The following is a 25,646-nucleotide window of genomic DNA, read 5'->3' on the forward strand; positions in this document are numbered from 1 at the left end:
AACCTGGGAGGTGACTTCACATTCATTGTGAAATTTATCAAATGCATTTAAAAAGGAAATGTGCAGATTCCAGATTCATTAGGTACTGGAGGGATAGGAACTTGGCTCTTAAGCTAAGCGAGATTGAAACTCTTATGTTAGAGTTCAGCAAAGGACATAAATGATGGAGCCTGTTGAATGGCTTTATATCGTTATTGCTTTTAATGTATTTTGCTATCCCATCCTGGATTGCTTGGGGCAGGTTTTAGTGAGCTATCTAGTTGGGCTCTCTTTAACTAACCCACTAGGGAGTGCATTTGGAAAATCTATAAACAGTGCTATCAGATGACAGAGTATTTAAAAGGGAGTCAATAGAGGAAGTTGCAGCCTTGCAGCTGGAAGTCATGGAAGAGAAAGGGTGAAATGGAGGGAGGGCCAAGAGTAATAACTTAATTAAATTAAATTAAAAAGCCACTCACTCAGGCTGAACTGTTTGACCCAGAGCTGAGCTTCAAACCCTATATCCTAATCACTACCAAACCCACACGTTTCCACTTATGCAACATTGTCCACCTCCACTTCTACCTCGGCCTCATCACCCCTGAAACCTTTATCCATGGTTTTGGTACCTCCACTCTATTTATTCCAATGTCAACCTTACCAACCTCCCAGCCCCACCCCAAACTCCAACTTGTCCAAAATGCAGCCACCTTCTCCTGTTCTGTACAAAGTCCCACATATGCATCACTCCTGTCTTCGCTGACCTACACTGGACTCCTGTCCCCAGGCATATTAAATGATCACCTTTTCTTGTCTTCAAATCCAATATGGCCTTGCCCCACCCTATCTCTGCAACGTTCTCGCACTCCTCTCTCAGCACTCTTCAGTCTTATGACTCTGTTCTTTTGTATTTAATCCAACTCTACACCTCAACCCGGGTGGCAGGGCCTTCAGCCACCTCCGCCCTACTCTCTCAAACTCCCTGCCTAAACTCCACTGACTGTCCACTTCTCTATCCTCCTTTAAAAACCTCATTAAAACCAAACTTTTGGTCACCACTGTTAATCTCTCCCTCAATGGCTCGGTATCTCTTTCCATGTCTGTTTCTATTTGTGAAGCTCCTTGCAACATTTTTACATTAAAGGCGCTATATAAATGCAAGTGATTGTTGAATTACTGTGGAACTAAAACAACTGCCTACTAAAACTTATGAGTGTTGAGTGCAGTCTGCAGGATCTTTAAAATGTCCACCGCACCATTCTTAAGGATTCCAGATAGGAATGGGATAGATTCCTGTTCTTGTTTAACTTTCTTTACTAATGTCCCTGTGAAATCATTGAAATAAAATGTCTCCCAGTTGTGAGGAACTGAAAGAAGACCTCCCTGTCTCAAAGGATTCTGTTCAAATCTTAAAATAGACTTGTACGGTTGGAAAAGTTGATACCTCAGTGCGTTGCGTCTGCAGGAGGTGTCTGCATGTGTGCAGAAGTAATAATTACACATGAGTGAGTTATTGCTTTGTGCTTTCCAAAGTATGAATGAAGTACTCAGCAGAGCTGAGGTTTGGATACCATGAATTTAAAGGTGATGTTATTGCTTTACTTTGGCAATGACTCAGGTCTGTCACAAAATTAATCTCTATGTATTTGCTTGGGTAAAGCCTTTAACCTTCTCCATGTCTCACATTGATGATTGTGGTTTTGTTCTTTATTGCAGATGATTACCTGCCTTACTCATGTAATCATTTGAAGTGACACGGGGCGTGGTGGGTTGCATATATAAAATGTATATCCATGAGATCTCCTGGACTCCTTTCAATTGCCTGAGGGGGTTGGAGAGGAATTTTCCAATATATTTTTCCCCTTATTAGCCCTGGATTTTTCTCTCTTTTGGCCTCTCCCATGAGATTACATGGCTACTGGGGGAAGTGTCTAGTCGAAATGCTGCATGTATCATGAGTGTGGGACAAGCTCGATGGACCGCTGTTCTTTTCCTGCCCGTCATTTTCGTGTGTTCATGGTTTTTGTATTACAAGGCATAATCCATGTATCTATTTTAATGGTAACTATTAATAAATCATAATTCAATAAAACATTTTCAATCAATCTATATAAACTTTCCTATTCCTCCCCACACAACACAAACATTCTTATTGAGCAATAAGGTGTACTTTCACTATTTCTGAACCTTTAGATTTGTATTCTCTTAAACTCTGTTTCTCCCCTCAGGATATCCTGGTTTATTGCCAATGTTGTAGATATTCAGTCTCACCAAATGTTGGAGAGCAATTCTTTCCAGGTGTACTGCATTCATAGATACAATCATTCATTGTTGCCTACCAGGCACCGTCTGGGAAGAGCACTTGGCAGCGTTTAACTCTGCTAGACTTGCTGCGCGATCCAACTGGATCAGGAGCACAATTATATGTTTGCACTGTTGACAAAATCTGTTCATTCAAGCCACATCCCTGGGAGCACTGCAAATGGATTAAATACCAGCCAGAACTCTGTCTCCACCACCCCTTTGTAAAGCCTTTAAAATTGGACCCAACACAAGACCTGTTGTCAGCTTCCAGGTCTCTGCACTTCAGCGTCTACCTTCACCCATCAGATCCACCAATGCCATGTACACCCTATGGACTATCTTTAAATGGATTCATTGTAATCGTCCATTTCTGCCAGCATTATTGTGTGCTTGTCTTCACACATCTATCATCATCCCCTATTGATCGCTCCAGCTGCTTCCCCCAGACTTTTCTTACAAACTTAGTGATGCTAAACACAAACATCATTTGCATGTGTTGCTAAACTTTTCACCTTTACATTGCTTGGTATCAAGACAAATCAGCCAGCCTGTTAAATGGTTTTTACAATCAGGACATAAAGAATAACGTAAAAACAGAAACTGCTGGAAACACTGAGCAGGTCAGGCAGCATTTTTGGAGAGAGAAACCGCGTTAACAGCTGGAATTTTCTGGCGTCCGTGTGGGCGGGATTGGAGGCGGGTTGGAAGGGAAATTTGAAATAACTTGGAGCGAGTATGGAACCCACCCCCATGCGCCTTTCCCTCGGGCGCGTTTGACAGCGGGGCAGTGACCCGAACAGCAGAGGCGGCTGAGCTAATTCAAATGATTACTAGGTGTTTGTCAGACCCTTAAGAGTCTTTTTCATCCTACCTTTCAAATTTCCCTGGATGACCACGGGAACCACGCAACTCGGGAACCACATCTGTCAACCTGAGGCGGAAGCTCAGTGGCCATTGATGGAACTCATTAGTGCACAGCATGGAAAGCACAATAAATACTCACACCTCACACCTGGTTACTTTCCTAAGGCAGATGCTGTTGCTGAGTGCATTGTCAGCACAGATTTAGCTTACTAGAAATTGCAAGTCTTTTCTGCAAATTCAGGATCCACTGTCACCTCATTGGTACAACCTATCACACCATTGACAGGTTGCTTCTGTCATCTCTACTTGACCTGCCATCTATTACATAAGCATGGGTGCTGATGTAAGAAAACTACTAGGCACTTGGTCTAAGTATTAAACAAGGCTTTAATCAACTGTTTTTCAACATGGAGATCTAGTTGTGTCCTTCATTAGTTCCTGTTAAAGAATGTCCTGAGCAAGCTGGGCCCATGCCCGAGTATACTCTCCCTGGACAGCGGCACCAGCAGGCCGCCCAGTATCATTTCATAAGTCATTTCCACATGAATGACAAGATTCATGTTAGGTGCCATTTATACTGCCTCACCTTGGTCCTCAGAATTGGACTATGATCAGCCCCAACACCAGCAGCACCAGGCACACCAGCAGCAGCAGCAACAACAGCACCACCAACATTTTCCTCAACCACCTGAAGCTGCACAGGACAGAGGACATCAGCGCAAGGCTGGACCGTGCTGGAGGTGATACCCCTAACACAGGGTATAGAGGCAGAGGATGAGCTTCCTCAACATGACTGAGCAGCGGTGCCTATGGAGGCTCAGGCTATCGCACCAGGTCATCGCAGACATTTGCACATTGCTGGAACAAGACCTGAAGCCTAGAGGAGCGGGTGGACATGCCTTACCAATGGCTGTCAAAGTCACCAGCACCCTCAACTTCTTCACCTCAGGCTCCTTCCAGGGATCTGCAGCAGACATTTGCGGCATCTCACAGTCAGCCGCCCACAGATGCATCACACAGGTCACCGATGCCCTGTTTGACAAGTCAGCCAATTATATCAACACTGATGAAGCTAGTGTTACTGAGCGGGCTCGCGACTTTGACGTTCTGGCTGGCTTCCCATGGGTACAGGGCATCATCGACTGCACACATGTAGCCATCGGGACACCCCATCATCACCCAGGAGTCTTTGTCAACCGCAAGGGCTTCCACTCCCTCAATGTGCAGCTCGTCTCCAACCATAGGAAGATCATCATGCATGTGTGCGCCAAATTCCCTGACAGCTGCCATAACTCTTTCGCTCTGCACCAGTCCACCCTCCCTCTGCTCTTCCCTCCTCCAAACAGACTACATGCTAGTGAGTACAGGAACAGGAGGATAGAACAGATGAATACATGGCTGGTGAAATGGTGCAGGAGGGAGGGCTTTAGATTCCTGAGGCATTGGGACCATTTCTGGGGAAGGTGGGACCTGTACAAGCTGGACGGGTTACACCTCAACAGAGCCGGGACCTAATATTCTCACGGGGAGGTTTGCTAGTGCTGTTGGGGAGAGTTTAAACTAGCTTGGCAGGGGGATGGGCACCAGCATAGAGAAGTGGAAAAGAGGAATAAGGTGCATAAAAGAGTGAATGTGTTGGATAGTACTTGAGAAGAAAGTAGTACCATATTAGATAGGGGCAGACTAAGAAAAACAACAAAAAATTCAAAAATGGGTTTAGAATGCATGTACGTAAACGCACAAAGTGTGGTGAATAAGGTTGGTGAGCTACAAGCCCAATTAGCCATGTGGCAATATGATGTTGTGGTAATATCGGAAACGTGGCTTAAAAACGGTGAGGACTGGGCACTTAATATTCAAGGGTACAAGTTGTTCAGAAAAGGTAGGGAAGGAAAAAAGGGAGGTGGAGTGGCAGTGCTGATTAAGGAAGACAATTCACAATTCAAATCGCTTTATTGGCATGATAAGTTACATCTTATGTTGCCAAAGCATCAAAATACATTTATGGTTGAGCACATAAACGCAGTTCTATTCATACAGTGTATAAACAGGTATATCCCTGAGTGTATAAATATACATTCGCATTGTTTATATATATTCTTTTCTTAGTTTACTGGTTGTCCCTCTGTTCATGGCAAGCTGTAACATAGTGTGCCGCCAGTGTTACACAGCTTCTCTCCTCTCCCAGTAGGAATGGGAGTTTTTGGTTGTCATTCAGATTTCTGAATTCAGGGCATATTTGTGAGAATTTTTGGTAGAAATTCTCCCTGATGTCCTGATATTTTCCACAGGCTGTGAGGAAGTGCATCTCTGTCTCCACTACTCCCTGACTGCAGTGAGAGCATATCCTGTCTTCTCTTGGCAGCCTGGTCTGCCTGTGTCTGCCTTTTTCGATCGCTAGGCTATGTTCGCTAAGTCTGTACCTTGTCAAGGTTCTTCTCAGTTTGTTATCCTTTACCATGGTCAGGTAATCAGCTGACATTGTAGTGTTTGAAAGGGAAGATGTTCTTGCGTGGTCAAGGACAGAATCCATTTGGTTCGGGTTGAGGAGCAAAAAAGGTATGATCATGCTATTGGGGGTATTCTACAGACCTCCAAATAGTGCAAGGGAGGTAGAGGAGCAAATCTGCAGGAAAATCACAGAGATATACAAGAGATATAGAGTAGTGATATTGGAGGACTTTAATTACCGGGATAATGCGAGGGTAAAGGGAAAGGAGGGGGAGGAATTTCTGAAATGTGTTCAGGAGAATTTCCTTGACCAACTAGGAAGGAGGCATTGCTGGATCTGGTGCTGGGGAATGAGGTGGGCCAGGTCGACCAAGTGTCTGTGGGAGAACACTTGGGTACAAGTGATCATCGTATCATAAGATTTATGTTAGATCCGTGTATCTTGATGTTGTGTCCTTCAATAATTAGACAACAAGACTGCAGGGAACGATTCAACAGGTGTTTACTGAATGAGGGTTACTCTAGAACTAACTGTACAGATCACTTCTCAGGGTTTATATACAGGTGCGGTCACTGCCGGTACTACAGTATACAGGAGCTGTAAAAAGTAGTTCTCCCCTTAAAGGTACATACATTACAATTCCTCCCCTTTTAGATTAACAGCACCATAACACTCATTTAACAATTAAATATCAAACTAATTACAATTAACACTTTTAACATGCAACATTAATTAACTATTTATAAATTCAGTCTTTGGGGCGGCTTCCTGATTCTTTCTGGATAACGCCTTTCCCGAGTGACTCGCTCTTGGTGCGGAGGCGATTCTAACACCCTGTCGTCAGTTGATTCATCAGCTTCCAATGCTATTGTTTCTGAGGTAGATGCGACCTGTACGTCGGGTTCCTCACCAGGTACGTATGGCCGAGACATGGGGTTGACTCGTTCCTGTGACTCTAGGATCTGGTCAGCATGGCGTCTCACAATGTTCTCCCCAACATCCACTGTGTACATTAGTGGCCCCTGCCGTGTGCATATCGTTCCTGGTTGCCATTTCTCTGTTCGGTAGTCGCGGGCCAAGACTGGTTGCCCTACATTGAAGCTCCTTGTCGGCTTCTCATTGATGTGCTGGAATTGCTTACTCTCAACATCTCTTCGTACATTTGGTCTGAGCAAATCCAGACGAGATCTCAACCTTCGGTTAAAGAACATCATGGCCGGGGCCTGGTTGGTGACTGCATGTGTCGCATTCCGGTAGGCGAACAGGAAATTGTCCACCTTGTGCTGCAGCAGAATGTTGTCATTATACATAGCCTTTATTGCCTTCTTAAAGGTTTGTACGAACCTCTCAGCCGATCCATTTGTGGCTGGATGATACGGGGCAGATGTGTAATGCCTTACCCCATTCCTTTTCATAAATCTTCGAAACTCTTCGGACACAAACTGTGGTCCGTTATCAGAGCAAATCTGCTCTGGCAAGCCGTTCCTGGCAAAAATGGTCCATAGGACTGCAATAGTTTTCTCCGTGGTGGTGGAGGACATTTTGATCACCTCAGGCCATTTCGAGTGCTCATCCACGGCTATTAAAAACATTGAGTCCATGAATGGACCAGCAAAATCAATATGCACCCATTGCCATGGAGATGAGGGCCACTCCCATGGGTGTAGAGGGGCATGTGGTGGTGCATTTTGGACCTTCTGGCATCCTGAGCAGCTCTTTGTCAGGTCCTCGATTTGCTGATCGATCCCCGGCCACCACACATAAGCCCTAGCAAGGCTTTTCATTTTCAGCCCTCCCAGATGACCTTCGTGAAGCTCATTGAGCACTCTCTCCCTTAACTTGGGTGGAATTACCACTCGGGATCCACACATCAAGGTCCCCTGGCATACTGACAGCTGTTCTCATCTGGATGAGAATGCTGGCAACAGTGAGTCGCCATGTGCTGGCCATCCCTTCACCGTCAATCATATACCCGAGACAGTGTCGGGCAGCACGGTGGCATAGTGGTTAGCACTGTTGCCTCACAGCGCCAGGGACCCGGGTTCGAATCCGGCCTTGGGTGACTGTCTGTGTGGAGTTTGCACATTCTCCCCGTGTTTGCGTGGGTTTCCTCTGGGTGCTCCGGTTTCCTCCCACAGTCCAAAGATGTGCGGGTTAGGTTGATTGGCTATGATAAATTGACCCTTAGTGTTAGGGGGATTAAATATGTGGGGTTACAGGGATAGGGTGGGATGTGTGTTGATGTAGGGGTTACGGGGATCGGGTGGGATATGTGTCGGTGCAGGCTCGATGGGCCGAAATGGCCTCTATCTGCACTGTGGGGTTTCTGTGATTTCTGTGATTTCGGGTCTCCTTCTCTATACCAGCGTTAGTTACTGGCAAGCATTCAATTATAGTCGAATGAAATATTTTGACAGGATCCACTGCTGGTGCTTCCTCTGCAGTAGGCAGTGGCAGGCGTGATAGCCCATCAGCGTTTCCATGCTGTTTCGTGCCCTTATACTCGATTTCATATTGGTGCGCCCCTAGAAAAAGGGACCATCTTTGTAGCCGTTGCGCAGTCATCACCGGAACGCCCTTCTTTGGATTAAAGATGGAGACAAGTGGTTGGTGGTCAGTCGGCAAGGTGAACTTCTGCCCGTGCAGATAGTGATTGAACTTTTTCACTCCCCACACTAGGCTGAGGGCCTCCCTGTCAATCTGGGCGTAGTTACGCTCGGCTGAGGTTAGTGACCGAGACGCAAAGGCTTCTGGCCTGTCCGAGCCGTCCGGGAATTTGTGCGACAGCACCGCTCCAATGCCATAGGGTGATGCATCACACGCCAACCGAATTGATAGTGCTGGGTTGAAATGAGCCAGCACCTCTTTTGATGTGATCAATGCTTTGCTCTTCTGGAAAGCTCGTTTACATTCGTCACTCCACTTCCATGGTACCCCTGTTTGCAGTCGGGTGTTCAGTGGGTGTAGTACTGTAGACAAATTCGGCAAGAACTTATGGCAGTAGTTCACCAGCCCGAGGAACGACCTCAGTTGTGACACATTTTCCGGTGCTGGAGCCTTGACTACTGCCTCAGTCTTTTCAGGGGACTTATGTAACCCCTCTTTATCAATAACGTGGCCACAATACGAGATCTGCTTCTGGAAAAACTCGCATTTGTGGCGATTAGCTCGGAGCCCATATTCCTTCAATCTAGTGAGCACATGCTCCAGGTTGGCGAGGTGATCACTGTCATTTTCGCCCGTGACCAGGATGTCGTCCAAATAACACTGGGTCCCTGGAATCCCTTGCAGGACTTGTTCCATTGCCCTTTGCCAAATAGCCAGAGCTGATGCTACCCTGAACACCAGCTGGTTGTATTGGTAGAGACCTTTATGAGTGTTGATCGTGAGGTACTGTTTCGAGGCTTCTTCTACCTCCATTTGCAGGTACGCCTGGGCCAGATCAATCTTAGTGAAGTGTTTCCCTCCTGATAGCGAGGCAAAAATATCTTCAATCCGCGGAAGCGGATATTGTACAGTGTGAAGGACTGGGTTCACTTTCACCTTAAAGTCCCCACAGATGCGAACTTTCTTTGGTTCCCCAGGCATATTACTCAACGACCTCTTCATTACAGGAACGATGGGTGTAGCCCACTCGCTCCAGTCCACTTTGGACAGTACTCCTGAACGTTCCAAACCTTCCAGCTCTGCTTCGACGGCTGGGTGGATTGCATAAGGTACCGGTCTGGCCTTAAAAAACTTTGGGCTTGCATTTTCCTCTATTTTGATCATCGCTGTTATGCCTTTTAGTGTTCCGAGTCCCTGCTGGAACACTTCTTGTGCGTCAGTTAGCATTTTTGAAAGTCGTCCAGGTGTGATGTCGTCATCCTTCTTGGCATCTACAGTCAGTGCTTGTATGGAATGCCAATCTAGCTGTATCTTCCGGATCCATTCACGTCCTAGTAGTGGTGGTCCTCCATCTGGCAATACATATAGGTCAATTTTTGGTGTTTCCTTGCCGTTATATATAACGTTCACCCTTATTTTTCCTTTGGGGTAGACTTTTTGCCCTGTGTACGTCTTCAAGACAATCTTTGTATCTCAAGGGTATATGTGAGAATAGCCGCTTGTAGTCCCTTTGGTTTATGACTGTTAGGGCTGATCCTGTATCCAATTCCATTTTCACTTGGACTCCTGCTATCTTGAGCATGACCCAGATAGTTTGGTGATCCTCCGTTTTGATCACATTATGTAGTTTCAGACAACCCAGCTCCTTGCTTCCGGAGTCTGTATCACTTTTCTGTTCGTCTGAACTACTCTCCATCACCTTATGTACCTTCTTGTACTTCTCCTGTGGAGATTTCTTGCTGCTGGTTTTCTTTCCCGACCTGCAGACTCTTGCTATGTGTCCTACTTTTCCACACTGTCTGCACACTTTGTCCTTGAACCAGCAATCATTATGGTCATGTGTTGTTCTGCCGCAGCAATAGCACTTCACTGTTCCGTATGACATTTCATTTGTGCCATATTCTTGCGGTCTCCGTTGTATCTCTGCCGTGCCCCGTGCTGCTGCTTCGTGTGATACTGCAATGCTGAAAGCCTTGTCCAGCGTAAGATCCTTTTCTGATAGAAGCCGTTTCTGGGTTCCTTCACTTTGAAGCCCACACACAAACTTGTCCCTTAAAGTATCTGCTAGTCCCGTTCCAAACTGGCAGTGTTTCGATAGCTTGCGCAGTTCCGTTAAATACTCAGCATTACTTTCATCTTTATGCTGGTTCTTTTTGTGAAACTTAAATCTTTCTGCTATCAGCAGCGGTGTGGGGTTTAAGTGGTCCTGTAGGATTGACACTATGTTTTCAAAATCCTTTTCTACTGGCTTCTCTGGGGTTACTAGGTTTCGTAGTAAGCCATATGTTTTTGCACCCATTGAATTCAACAGTACCAGCGCTTTCTTGTCATCTGGCACTTCATTTGCCTTGCAGTATACTTCTATGCGTTCGACATATGTCGTCCAATCTTCGACTTCATTGTCGAACGTAGAGATACTGCCACTCTTCGGCATTTTTGGGTGTGGTTAGACTGGCTTAAAATGGCGTCTCCCGCGCTTCCCTTTCTTCCCCGCTGCGGCTTAAAATGGCGTCTCCCGCGCTTTCCTTTCTTCCCCGCTTCGGCTTAAAATGGCGTCTCCCGCGCTGCTGCCAACGCTGCTCTCGGCGGTCCTCGTGGCAAATGGCGACGCCCTGTGGGTTTCGTGCGCTGCTCCTGTGCTGCTGCCAATGCCGCTTTCTGCTGTCCTCGTGGCAATGGCAGCGCCTCGCGTTTTCCTGCGCGCCTCTCTCCCCTGTTGACGCTGCTCGGCCCTTGAACACCGGCTGCGCTCTGCGCGTTTTCCTGCGCGCCTCTCTCCCCCGTTGACGCTACTCGGTCCTGAACACCGGCTGCGCCCTGTGCGCTCTACCCTATCTCTCTCCCCTGTCGATGCTGCTCGGCCTTTTTCTGTGCCGCTCGGCCGGCTCTAGCCGCCGCTGTCCGGGAAGGGTCTGCGCAGTACCTGTTGCCAGCCCGTTTCGCTGGACCACCGTGACTGGAAAGCCAAGCCTGGCTCTCGACAGCCTCCCCTGCGATGCTCAAATCTCCGCTGGATGACTGGGCGGTTGCCCGTGGTCGACACCCGTGCTTCTGGACTTGACCTCCTTCCACTGTTCTCCAGGAGCGAATCCCTGGGAGGTGATGCAGAGTTGCAGGTAGGTTCGAATCTGCTCGTCGCCAATGTTAGATCCGTGTATCTTGATGTTGTGTCCTTCAATAATTAGACAACAAGACTGCAGGGAACGATTCAACAGGTGTTTGCTGAATGAGGGTTACTCTAGAACTAACTGTACAGATCACTACTCAGGGTTTATATACAGGTGTGGTCACTGCCGGTACTACAGTATACAGGAACTGTAAAAAGTAGTTCTCCCCTTAAAGGTACATACATTACAATTTAGATTAGCTATGGAGAGGAGCAAGGAACAATCTAGAGTGGAACTTCTAAACTGGAATAGGGCTAACTTCAATGGGGTGTGAAAAGATCTAGCCAGGGTAAAATGGAACCAAAGGACTGACAGGAAAAACTGTAACGGAACAATGGATGATCTTTAAGGAGGAGATGTTCCAAGTACAGGCTAGGTACATTCCAACAAGAGGGAAGGCTAAGGGAACCAAAGCAAGGGCTCCTTGGATGACGAGGGAGATAGAGAAGATGATGAAACAAAAAAAGATGGTGTATGATGAATGTCAGGTGAATTCTTCAAGGGAGAACCAGACCAAATACAATAAGTTGAGAGGGGAAGTGAAGATAAAAATAAGATTGGCAAAGAGAGAATATGAGAGTAGAATGGTGGTTAACGTAAAAGGGAACCCAAAAATCTTCTACCGGCATGTAAACAGTAAGCGGGTAGTAAGAGGCGGGGTGGGGCCTATTAGGGACAAAGAAGGTGATATATGCTTAGAGGCACAGGGCAAGGCTAGAATATTCAATTATTAAGGAGGTGGATGCTGACAAAATATCAGTAGAGGTGGAAAAGATGGAAGCAATGGAAGGGGTGAAAATTGATAGACAGGATGAACTAGAAAGGCTGGGTATGCTTAGAGTGGATAAGTCGCCTGATCCAGATGGCTTGCATCCCAGGTTGCTAAGGGATTGGGGGAGGAGATAGCGGAAGGGCTTGTCATAATTTTCCAATCTTCCCTAAATGCAGGGGAGGTGCCTGAGGATTGGAAAGTGGTAAATGTGATACCATTGTTCAAGAAAGGGTGTAAGGACAATCCTAGTAACTACAGGCCGATCAGTTTAACATCAGTGGTGGGTAAAGTTTTAGAAACAATAATCAAGGAAACAATAATCAAGGAAAAATTAACGGGCACTTGGAGAGGTTTAAGCTAACTAAGGAAAGCCAACACGGATTTGTAAAAGGCAGATCGTGTTTGACTAATCTAATTGAATTTTTTGATGAAGTAACAGGGAGGATTGATGAAAGGAATTCAATGGGTGTTGTCTACATGGATTTTAGGAAGGCATTTGACAAAGTACCACATAGAAGACTGGTTAACAAAATTGAGGCTCATGGAATAGGAGGGTCAGTGGCTGTTTGGATAAGGAATTGGCTTAAGGACAGAAAACAGCGAGTTGTGGTAACTGGCTGTTTTTCAGACTGCAGGATGGTAGACAGTGGTGTTCCCCAAGGGTCAGTGCTGGGCCACTGCTTTTTTTGATATAAATAAATGACCTGGATATTGGAATACAGAGTAGAATTTCTAAATTTGCCAATGACACCAAACTTGGGGGTGTGGCAAACCGTGATGATGATATCAATCGACTGCAACAGGACATAGAAAGGTTAGCAGAATGGACTTGTAGGGCTACAAGGATAGAGCGGAAGAATGGGACAGACTGGATTGCTCTGCATAGAGCTGGTGCCGACTTGATGGGCTGAATGGCCTCCTTCTGTGCTGTTATGACTCTATGGGCTCAAATTTCATCGGGCCGTTGAGGCAGGATTGGAGGTGTGTGGGGGGTTAAAATCGCGAAATCGGGGGGCACAAACCCATCCTGCCCCCAACCCGCCTCCATGCCCATTTCACAGGAGGCGGGTACCCGACCTGTGCTGGGAGCCGCCTCCCCGAGGCGGGAAGGGGATTAGTGCCAATTAACTGCCTGTTAACAGGTAGTTAACAGGCAGTTTTTGGCCTAATCCCTATTTTTATCCCTGAAGTGCGGGCTTCCCAACGGCTCCAAACCACGCCAAGTTAGTGAGGCGGACCGTCGGGCTGAAGGGCTTGGAGGGTTCGAGATGTCCAGTGTTCAGGTGAGTGATGGGTGCATGAGTGCAGAGGTAAGTGTGTTTGGTGTGTGTAAAGTGTTTAAATAAGCTTTACTTACCTTTACTTAATAATGCAGCCTTCCTTCCTTCAGGTCTCGGGAGTCCCTCATCTCACCGGCACAGAAAGCAGAATGGCCACGAGCTGTCAAAATCTGCAGCCTCTGCTTTCTGTTCTGGAGAGATCTCTAAATCAGCCTGAGAGGAAGAAATTAAATTAGTGTACAGATTGTCAGTGTTTGGCAGCTTCAAACAGCTGTCAAACGCTGATATTTCATCTGTCAAAAGCTCTTGACAGATGAAATGGCAATCTGTGACGTCACCTGTTGCCGGGTGGCCCTTAATTGGCCTGCTGAGCCCGCTGGGTGGGCTCAACAAGGTCAAGTCAAGGGAAAATCGAGTGGGTTGGCCACAACTTGATGGAGGCAGGATTACAACCCCAAAAGTGGGAGTCCCGCCTCCTACACGCCTCCATTGATAAAATCCAGCCCTATGACTTTCCGGCTGGCTGCTTGGAGACGAGGGCTGTCCACTGAAAACATGGCTCATGACACCCTTGAGGAGACCAAGTACTGAGGCCTAGGAGAGATAGAATAAAAGCGACATCACCACCAGATGTGTCATAGAGCAGACAATAGGCATGCTGAAAATGCGCTTCAGATGCCTTGACAGATCTGGAGGAGCCCTTCAATACGCACCAGCCAGGGTCTCCAAAATTGTTGTGGTCTGCTGTGCCCTGCACAACAGAGCACAGCAGTGAAGATTAGCGCTGCATGAGGAGCAAGGCTCTGAGTGCACAGCCTCTTCAGAGGAGGAGGAGGAGCAGGAGGAACCTGCGGTCCAGATCCCACGAGCACATTGCTGCCCAGGAGGCCAGGGATAGCTTCATCATGGCCTGATTTACTTAACTTCAGGCATTCCACCCATATGGCTGTCACATGCTGTGCCAGGTTCCCAACACCCCACAGCAACACCATAAAGCATCCCTACAATGACCAGGCCATTCCTTTCATACTGACCACCATTGCTGGAGGTTAACGTTATGTCTCACCATTCACGCCAACTCACTTCCAAAGTTGGCCATAACCGAAAAGTAGTGAAAATAAATATTTTTACCTGTGATATCACATTAATGGAAACTTCACACAAACAGTTATTAAAACACCCAAGTGGCTATCCTTGTGAATCTATTTGTGTGTCACCTTTCTCTTCCACGTGCTTCTACAATGTGCTACCCCTGTGGCTTCAGCAGAGGTAGAGGCAGCCAGCTCACTTCCCTGCTGCAACTGCATAGACACTTTTGGCGGACGTTTTCTGCATTTTGGAGCCTCTGATGGCCCCGCCAAAGTCTGCTCCTCCTGTGACTATGCAGGGACAGACTCTGCCATTATGATCCCAGGAGGCATGTGGGGCTCTGACTGAGGGGGAGGCAATGGAGGAGAAGTGTGAGTGCTTTGAGAGGAGCCCCCACTTCCATGTCCCTCTCACCATCATCCCTCTTATGGGCCACCCGCACATCCCTGCTAGCAAAGAGCTGGAGAGCACCTTGCTGCCTAGCAGTGAGGCCATGAGGACACAAGTCTGCGCTGACATACCTCCTAGAGAGGAGGTCTATGAGCATCTGCCATCTGTTCTCCATAGATTCCATGTGCTCCTGTGAGTGGCGCATTAGCTGCTCCAGGCAAGTGACCATCCTTTCCATGGAAGAGCCTACAATCGCCATTGTCTGCGACACGGTGGTGCTCATGTTGGAGATGGACGCCTCCATTCTCTGCACATTTGCAGACATCACGCTCACAAAATCTGCCAGAGCGTCCTGCATTACTTGCTGCCCCTCCAGGATTGCCCTCTTTCTGGATGACCCCCAAGGATCAGCGTCTGCACGGAGCTGAACAGAGCTGGGAACGTCCTGCACTCTACGGCGAGGAGTCTCCACTGCTGTCCCTGTCAACACCATCTGCTCTTGCTCGTTTGTGACTTGAGGCACCAGGTGACAACAATACTCTATCTCGTGTGGGACCCACCGAGGTGTCCGTTTCTGTGCTGGTGCTGGGTGCGCTTATGTCTGGTGATGGTGCACCCTCAGAGACTGGAGGATCCTCTGAGGAATCGTCTTCCTCTTCCTCCTGGACAATGGTGGGGGAGGGGGGCTCTTGATGGACCTGTGGGACAGTAAAGAGATGATTTAGAAATGTCATATCAAGAATGGGTAACAATACCATTATGCACATGATGAACATTCACTGGCTGCTGACATCAGTCACCATATGAGTGACTGCTGTATGCCACATTGCTGTATGAGATGTAATTCTGTCACCAGGTTGCTGCGATGTCCCCCTCTCCCTGTCTCCCACCTCCAGTTGCTCTGCCACTCCCTAGATTTCCAGGGCCACCTCCTCTGCTGATGTTAATGTGGTGAAGGATGGAGGGCCACCTCCTGTTCTCTTCCTCTCCCTCTTATTGTGGGCTCTCTTTTCCTACAAGGAGGGAAAGAAGCGAAGTTTGAGTGAGAGTGATGGAATGAGTGTAAGGAATGGATGGGCTACATCTTTAGAGGGTGATTATGATGGATTGGGGAGGCAATGCCAAGTGGCTTCCTTGTGTGTTAGTTGGTATGATTGCATTAGGATGAGGGTGAGTGTTCGGAGTGGTTAGTCAGATGGGGGAGTGATAATGTAGAAAGAGAGAGAGGGATGGGTGGAAGTGCAAGATATGTTGGTGTGATTCTAGAGGCTTCATTTTGCATGTAGTCAAATGAGGCTGTCAGAATCAAAACTAAAACCAGAAAATCCACAACAGCCTCTTTGGCAGCTGTAAAGAGAAAGAGAGAGACAGGTTAGTGCTCCGTATGTAGATCTTTCATCATAACTGAAAGATAAATGAGTCCTTTAATGTAACTGAACCAACGGGAGAGGATGAAGAGAACTAATGGGCAGACTGCCCAAGCAGGTATTTTTTTGAAAAGCTGAATAGAAGCAAAAACATTTGGAGATCACATAAGTGAGGTAATTAAAAGAATAAAAGTCTACGTAGGGCAATAAAATACAAATAGAAGATGGAAACACTCAACAGGAACACCAACATCTGAAAAGAGAAAGGACAGTGTTCCAATAAAGGGTCCACACCTGCAATGCCAACCCCGCTCCCACTCACTTCCACCAGATGCCAATACCCCCCACCCCACCCCTGCCCCTGCTGGTTCCATTCCCAGCTACCCTGGCTTCTGATTACATGGGAGAGAAAGCTAAGGTTATTAAAATTAATGGTCACTGTAGGGTGCACAGGAGAAAGGCGAGATATTGTTCTGAAGCTTGCACTGAGCTTGGTTGGACCAATAGTGTCGTGGGCCAAAGGTGAAGAGGCCAGTGTGGGAATGGGAAGTGAGAGTTAAAGTGGCGAGCCGCAGGAATGGCAGGGTTCACGCTGGTAAACGCAACAAAAATGTTTAGCAAGATAGTTCTCTAATCTGCATTTGGTCGCCCCAGAGGAAACCACACTATGAACAGTGAAATAATATTTTGTTCATAGTATGTTAGATCTCTTAATTTCAGTGGACCACACTAATCTGAGGTCAACGCACTGAATAAAAGATTTTGGCCGAGAAATTCAGTTTGGGCCCGCCAGCTCGCTTGCGCCCAGAAGTTACCGCTGCGCACGGAGCCACTTGCGCCCGCCGGAAATTCAGTTTCAGCGCCCCACGTCGAAGCCGGCCGCTATTCAAGGGTTTCGGCGCCCCCGCTTGGGGCGCTGAAACTGAATATCGGCGCGCTAGGTGCCGCAGCGCCACCCGCTGCGGAGCGGCAGGCTGCAGTACTGCAGGCCTTCCTCCCTCTCTTAAGGGGGAGGTGCCTGCAACAGCGAGATCGCCGCTCGCTAGTGCCGGCAAATGAGCCCGGCACCACGGAGAAGTGTCGGGCTCCCGGAAAACAGCCGGCAATGCCGCGGGGGGGGGGGTGGAGGAGGCCGGGGAAGGAGGTGCGGGCAGGCGGCCGCCGAAAAAGCGGCCGGCCGCACATCCGCCTTAACTCGCCCCACTAACGCTACAGTACGGCCCCGTTTTCTGATCGCTGTTTGCGGCCGCTGCGGAAGAGGCGGCCGCAACTCAATATGGCAGTCGGGCCGGTAGCGGGGCGGTAGCGGGGCACTGCGCACACCGATGACGTCATCGGTGGCGGCGCAGCGCTACTGGCTAACGCCGCCATTACCGCAGCGCTGAATATCGGCGAAAGCTCAGCAAGTGGCGCAAAAGCCCTCTTTGGGCGAAAACTGGGCGCAAAGCCTACTGAATTTCTAGCCCAAAGAGTCCGGTGGTAGTTTTTAAATAGTTGATTTCTTGCAGCACTGACTTACAGTGTTTGACTTCCTTTGTTCAACTAAACATGTTCTAAAAATGGCTGGTTTATATACAGCATCAGATTACAGCAAATGCACCCGCCCCTTTACTACCATTGGCTCAGCAGCATGCATGCAGAGCTATGGTTAGTTCAGCTACACCGGCCGACCTGACGTTACCACACTGTGATTGGATCTCTGGTGCATCACCCCATCCTTTGTTCTCTCCAGCAAGCAGTCTTACACATGGTCTTGTTCTCAGTTTAAGCATAATCAGCACTTTCAGTCATTAGTTTAATCATATTAAAATTTATGTTATTAAAATATATATATATATTCCCTAACACTCACCCCTTTGATTCTTTCAAAAACTGAATCATAAAAATAAAAAGTCAGATAAAAATATAATCAATCATTGCTGTGTTTCGCCACTGTCCGGATCAGTGGCTCTGCACAAATTTACACCAACCAGGATTTTACCGTGGCCACAGTAAAAGCCTGATTTTAACAGGTTAGTTGATTTCATGATCTTAAATTAATTAGTGCATCTTAAAAGGGGGAGGAGCTCCCCTCAGCTTATGGCTTCGGCTTTGAAAAATACATTCAGGTAAAAATTAAAAAGTAAAAAGGTAGAAAAATTATAAAAAGTAGAAAAGGTACAAACCGATCTAGCAGCTAAATATAACATGCCATTTTAAGATGTACAAACGGTCTGCGGCGACCTGCAAGGCATCTTGCCCACGGGGCAGCAGCCGCCTGGTGGCAAGCACATTTAATCAACAGAAACACACAATTTGATCCCCATCCTGTTGTACAAGGCCTCCCTCTTATCTTTCTGAGGAATGTTTTGTCAAGTTTCTTCAAGGGCATTTTATGGCTTCGTGGCTCCTTGTTATCTAGCAGGTGCTATCCTACCTGTTTCCTTGCATTTTACCATTCCCTTATCATTTCTATTTGTCTTTTGGTGCTTGATATTCGACCTTGCTGGCATTTATGCTATTTTTTTCCGCTTGCCTGTTGTCAGTCTCTGTTCTAAGAATTAAAACCCATCTTTGAATCTAACAGCTATTTCATACATAGTATTAAAATACTGGCAGGCTGCTTGTTACAGAAGATAAATATTACTGAGTCTGTTAACACAATACACATCCGCAGACCAGAAGCTACATCTTTGGTCTCAACCATCATAGAGCCATAGACATTTACAGCACAGGAGGAGGCCATTTGGCCCATTGTGTCCGTGCCGGTTCTGTGCTAGAGCACTCCGAAGCTAATCCCTGTAGCCTGCACTCTCTCCATATCCCTGTATCTTCCTCTGCTTCAATATTTATCCAATTTTCTCTTTAAAATATGCCATTGTTGCTACCTCAACTACTTCCTGTGGCAAAGCACTCCATGCTCAAACAACCTTCTGTGTAAAGAACCTCTCTCCTCACTCTCCTACTGGAAATTTAAATTGATGACTCCTTATTACTGACTCTCCCCAACCAGAGGAAATATTTTGTCCCTATTCACTGTATCAAAATCCTTTCTAATTTCTCCTCTTAGCTTTCTTTACTCCAATGGATATACGCTCAGTATCTCAAATCTGTCCTTGTAACTATGGCTTCTCATCCCTTGCATCATTCTGTTCCATACCCTCTCTGTGCCTTTAATGTCCTTTTCTTAACGGGGCACCCACACTGCACACAGTACTCTCTAACTATGCTTTTTTTAATAAATTAATTCTTTACTCTTAAACACACAAATAAGGGTAAAACTGCTACCAGCTCACTGCAGCCACATTTCTGCTGCCATATTCCTGTAATTTTACCTTCTGTTTTTAATCCCTCTTCTGCTTTCTCCTCTGACAGGATGAGATGTTGTGGGCCATAGATATCGCCATGACTACCATCTGTGTGCTGCTTCCCATCAGCTGACAGGAGATGCATGTTGTATAATGAGGGGAGGGTGGGGGGTCTCTGGATTCCAGTGACAAAAGTGTTGTAACTGAATTGGCCATCTCATTCCTCATGTAGCCTATTCTTGTTAAAAGAAATCCATTATTTCCAGTTTGGAAAAGAAATGACACCAAAAGGTGCTGTTAAAAAGCAATGGCCGCACTCCTTCACATCTTTCTAAAGAGACCCTCCTCTCCTCCTCACAGATAGAATTTGAATGTATTAATTCCAAGAAACAAAGGAAGAAAAAGAACTACAAGAATTCTGGAATAATTGTCGTTAAATCCTGCAAGGTAAAGGTTTTCTGCAATTAAAATGCAGCCCTTTGTTCAAAATCTAATTGCATGAGAGGGTTAGCAACTAACCGTCTATTTTAATAAGATTTGAATAGCTTTTAGCACACTAATTATGTAAATGATATGTGAAGATTGCCTGAAATAGCATGACCTGTGATTATAATAATGTGTAAATTAACTCATTATGTATACAGCTGGTAAATTATTTTAAAATATGTAAACAGGGCCAAATGCTTACAGTTCTGGTTTCATTTATTTCAGGTAACCAGGGATTATTCCTTCCTGGATTATATCCTTGGTGGTTGCCAGTTGATGTTCACTGTAAGTAGAAGTTTCACACTCTGCCTTGACATTCCCTTGAGTATGTATGTGTATGTCGACCTCACTCAGATTCTGACAATGCCCCGCAACGAAATGGAAAGCAGTGACTTGCTGTTACTGACTACAAACTATGAGGTTGTACCTTCATTGCTGACTGGCCACCTGACACCTTGGCCCTTACTATGGCTGTTGAGTAAATAAGGGGTCTATAAGGTTGTGTCTTCATTATTGACTGGCTGGGACTCACCTGAGACTCAGTTTTGCCAACTCTGATTGGGCATATTTCTGGAGATTTCATCACATGATCACTTGACTCCAACTGCCCCGCCATAGGTCGCCCAGCAGGCCCTCCTTGCAACGCACAACCTTCCCATAGTGAACAGACTCTTAGTTACTCGATTGGATCATTCTTGACTGTCAGTCAAACGGCCAATTTTCCCATCTCCAACACTTTTACAACTAATAAATGAAAGTGCTCAAAGAAAATGGAAACAACATACAATTTTTTTAATGCTCCTATGATATTTCTCCCGGGTTGCTTGCAGCAGTGTCCTGGAGATTAATCTTTAATTCCTGGAGACTGCAGGCCAATCCTGGAGGGTGGTGTTGCTTTAATTGTGGAAAAATCCTAATTCAGAACCCCTAGACCTGTTGGTATCTGTAGCTTTAGAGATTTACAAAGTGATGAGAACATTTAAAGGTTATCCATGGTCTACGAGATACACGGCAGGGCGCCTAAGCAGCCACAAAGACAAGGGCCTAGAAATTCAGTGGGCCTTGTGCCCACTTAGCGCCTAAAGAGGTCTTCTGCGCCGGCGGGGTTGGTAGCGCGGAAATTGAGTGCAGCGTTAATGGCGGCGGTAGCCGGTAGCGCTGCGCCGGCACCGATGACGTCATCGGTGTGCGCAGCGCCCCGGTTCCGCCCCGATGCCGGCCCGACGCCCATATTCAGTTGCTGCCGCCTCTTCCGCAGCGGCCGCAAACAACGTTCGTGAAACACGGCCTTCATGCAGCGTTAGTGGGGCGCATAAAGGTGGAGGTGCGGCCGGCCGCTTTTTCGGCGGCTGCCTGCCCGCACCTCCCTCCCCGGCCTCCTACACCACCCCCCCCCCGCGGCATTGGTGGCTGATTCCCGCGAGCCCGGCACTTCTCCGTGGTGCCGGGCTCATTTGCCGGCAGAATCCAGCGGCGATCTCACGGCTGCAGGCAGCTCCTCCTTAAGAGAAGGAGGAGGCCTGCAGTACCCCAGCCTGTCGCACCGCATCGGGTGGCGCAGTGGCAGCTGGAGCGCTGAAATTCACTTTCAGCGCCCCAAGTGGAGGCGGGCACACCCTGGAACAGCGCCCGGTTCCGACTTGGGGCGCTAAAAGTGAATTTCTGGCGGGCGCAACGGGCTCCGGGCGCAGCGCAAACTTTTGGGCGCAACTGAGCTGGCGGGGCCATACCTAATTTCTAGGCCAAGGAGTTTAGACACTTCTGGATTCCAGATCTCTGAACATGACTTGAATACATTTGGTTTTACCTCCATGTATCCTAATCGATCTGGGAGCTCACCCTAGGAACTATCATAGAATCATAGAAATTTATAGCTCAGAAGGAGGCCATTCGGCCCATCTTGTCCGCGCCTGCCGACAAAGAGCTATCCACCCTAATCCCACTTTCCAGCACTTGGTCCGTAGCCTTGTAGGTTACGGCACTTCAAGTGAATATCCAAATACTTTTTAAATGTGATGAGGATTTCTGCCTCTACCACCCTTTCAGGCAGTGAGCTCCAGACCCTCACCACCCTCTGGGTGAAAAAGTTCTTCTCAACTCCCCTCTCAACCTCCGGCCAATTACTTTAAATCTATGCCCCCTGGTTATTGACCCGTCTGCTAAGGGAAAGAGGTCCTTCCTATCCACTCTATCTAGGCCTCCGATAATTTTATACACCTCAATAAGGTCTCCCCTCAGCCTCCTCTGTTCCAAAGAAAACAACCCCAGCCTATCCAATCTTTCCTCATAGCTAAAATTCCCCAGTCCAGGCAACATCCTCGTAAATCTCCTCTGGACCCTCTCTAGTGCAATCACATCCTTCCTGTAATGTGGTGACCTTAACTGCACGCAGTATTGTAGCTGCGGCCTAACTAGTGTTTTATACAGTTCAAGCATAACCTCCCTGCTCTTATATTCTATGCCTCGGCTATTAAAAGCAAGTATCCCGTATGCCTTCCTAACCACCTTATCTACCTGTCCTGCTACCTTCAGGTATCTGTGGACATGCACTCCAAGGTCCCTTTGATCTTCTGCACTTCTCAGTGTCCTACCATTTATTGTGTATTCCCTTGCCTTGTTAGCCCTCCCCAAATGCATTACCTCACACTTCTCCAGATTGAATTTCATTTGCCACTGTTTTGCCCACTTGACTGGTCCATTGATATCTAGGGACACATTACTGGAAGATTGCTTGTTAACAGATGGTAAGATCATCATTCTAATAATATAGTAAAGTCAGCAATTCTAAGAGTTGCTGTGTTGTCTGGGAGATGCACAAATATTGTGACAGCTCGTTATCACATTGAAGTTGTTGCTTATCCTATGGCCTGCCTTTCCTTTTAATTTGTATCCACGTTTACAAATAGAATGTTGCTACTTCAGCAGAGGTCATGGCTTCCACTAATTAGCAGGTCATCTTCTCTAGCTTCACCATGGTCACTGAGCAGCCCACCAGCTCACTATCGCAGTGTACAGTGATCTTTCAGTGGCCCAGAAATTTAGGTCGGGGGCTTCCCGCGGGTGCAAGCCCCCGACCTGCACTTACCTTGCGCGCCGGCCGTTGAGCTGTGGGCCCCCGTGGAATTCCGATCCAGGGCCTGCTCCAGCTGCTGGCGCGCAGTGCTTGTGTATCCCAGGAGTGCAGTCAGTTCAATGCGTCCCCTGGGATCACGTGGGCCATGGGCAGCCAATCGGAGCAGGGAATGCTCCATTCATAAGATTGACAGGAAGTGCTGTCAAACTTAGAAATACTACGGGCCCCTTCTTCTTACAAAACATCACTAAATCTTCAAATAAATTAAAAAAAAGAAATCACATTTTTTAAATAAACTATAAATTAAATGAAATAACTATTTTAAACAATAATTTAAATTTTTGAAAAAAATAATTTTATTCTAACGGGGCTAAAAATAAACTTACCTTGCTTTAAAGTATTTAAAAATAATAAACCTGTGGAAAAAATGTTTTAATTTTAATTAATTCACCACTTACCTTGTAAAAAGCAGGCCTTACGCCTGCTTTTTACATTTCTAACTTCTGCAGACTTACCCTCCCGGGAAAACCTGTAAAAAAAAACGAAGTTCGATGCACACGCGCAGCCTCCCCCGCACACGTGTTCGACCTCTGAACCCCTGCTTTCAGGGGAACGGAAGTGCCGGTTTCCCGCGCATGCGCAGTGCATGCAGGAAACCGGCACTTCCATTGGGCCTACGGGTGAGTACCCCGTGCGTACTCACCCGTGGAGACCCGAATTTCTGGGCCAGTAACAATGGAACAAGTATAATGCTGCTTCCAGTCCCTGCCTCCAATCTCTGCTGTCTGCCTGGTTGTACGACACAAGGTAGTTGGTGGAAATGAGAAATTACTTCCAATTAGCATGAACTCATCCAAAGAATTGTGATATGAGCTACAGGGCCTGAATCTCAAACAGGAGAGACTAACTAGTCTGAATCCAGTCTTGACCTCTAATCTCACTCATGGGAAGCATTCAGCATCAACAACTTGCATTTATGTAGTGTCTTTAAAGTAGTAAAATGTCCCACGGCACTTCACAGGAACGTAATCAGACAACAAATTTAACACCAAGCCAAAGAAGGAGACATTAGGACAGGTAGCCAAAAGCTTGGTCAAAGAGGTAGGTTTTAAGGAGTGTCTTAAAGAAGGAGAGAGGTGTGGAGAGGTTTAGGCGTGGCTAAGGCCAAAGGTGGCGCGAAAGAAGTCAGGAATGCACAAGGGGCCAGAATTGGAGGAACACAGAGTTTTTGGAAGGTTTTAGGGCTGGGCTGAAGTTTTGGCCAGGACTTAGAATCATAGAATCATACAGTACAGAGTCTGTGCTGGCTCTTTGAAAGAGGAATCCAATTATTCCCACTCCCCCTGCTCTGTCCCCATTGCCCTGCAAAATGTCCTTTTACAAGTATATAGCCAGTTCCCTATATACTTGATAAGTTATGATTGAATCTGCTTCCACCACCCTTTCAGGCAGTGCATTCCAGATCACAACTTGCTGTGTAAAAAAAATTCTCCCCATCTCCCCTCTGGTTTTTTTTGACAATTATCTTAAATCTGTGTCCTCTGGCTATTGACCCACCCGCCAGTAGAAACAGTTTCTAACTTGTGGTGGTGGGAGAGGAAACTAGTTTGGGAGGGAGAGCCCTTTCTGAGACATACAATCAAATAACAAAACAATCAAATGATGGCAGGCTGAGAACCTGTGAGGTGTGGATTTTTAATATTGCTGCCAGTAAATGGTAAATTCAGGATCGACCCCTGAAATGTGAGTCATTTGGTACATTTGCTGAAAGTCTGTTCTATTGAATTCCAGTTTCTGTGGAACCTGCTAATTCATCCACAATCTGAATTAGAGGTTGATCTAAATTGGAATTTAGACCGAAGCCAAATGACAGAATGTATCTTTCCTGCTCTGGTCTATAAACCAACTCTGGCTGTGCTTAGGATTCTGGCCTCCGTTCCTGGCAACTGGAAATGCCTGACCTTTCATCTGTCATAGGTCTTTTGCAAATGCCGAGCTTCTCCGTCAGAGTAAAACGTCTCTACTCCATCTTGAGAAAGAGCCCAACCTGACAGAAAAAAATAGGCATTTCCCTTTTTCAGACCAGATTGAAATGGAGCCTGAAAAGAAAGAAAACTCGGCCTAGAAATTGAGTTGGCGCCGCGCCAGGGCTTTAGCGCCAGAAATTTAGCGCCGGCGCTAAGTCCCCCTGCGCGCGCCAAAAATTCAGTAGCGCCGCGCCCAGACGGCTGCCGGCGCTACTGGCGGGCGTGAGCGCCTCCCAATGGGCGCTGACTGCCGCATTGCGGCGCTAATCCGGCGCTGCGGGACCCGATGCGGTGCGGCAGGCTGGGGAAGTGCAGGCCTCCTCCTTCAGTTAAGGAGGAGCTGCCTGCACCCGCCCGCTGTCCGTTCAAATATTGAAAAAAATGAGCCCGGCACCTCGGACAAGTGCCGGGCTTGCAGGCCAGACGCATCTGTTCCGCGGGGGGGGGGGGTGGAGGAGTCCGGGGAGGGAGGTGCGGGCAGGCGGCTGGCGGGAAAGCGGCC

General features: G+C 47.2%; 1 protein-coding gene across 2 annotated transcripts in view; it reads left to right on the forward strand.

The window, feature by feature from the left end:
* Window positions 1-25,646, forward strand: part of cpne2 (copine II) — a 401,061-nt gene that overhangs the window by 107,776 nt on the left and 267,639 nt on the right. For both annotated transcript variants that reach the window (XM_085991234.1, XM_085991235.1), the window contains 2 exons: window positions 19,919-20,005; window positions 20,270-20,329. In XM_085991234.1, coding sequence (XP_085847360.1) covers window positions 19,919-20,005; window positions 20,270-20,329 — 147 coding nt within the window. The remainder of the gene's footprint in view (window positions 1-19,918; window positions 20,006-20,269; window positions 20,330-25,646) is intronic.

This window comes from Somniosus microcephalus, chromosome 6 (genome assembly GCF_052327205.1).
Source record: "Somniosus microcephalus isolate GS21.2 chromosome 6, FLI_Smic_1.0, whole genome shotgun sequence".
In the NCBI taxonomy this organism is placed as follows: Eukaryota; Metazoa; Chordata; class Chondrichthyes; order Squaliformes; family Somniosidae; genus Somniosus; species Somniosus microcephalus.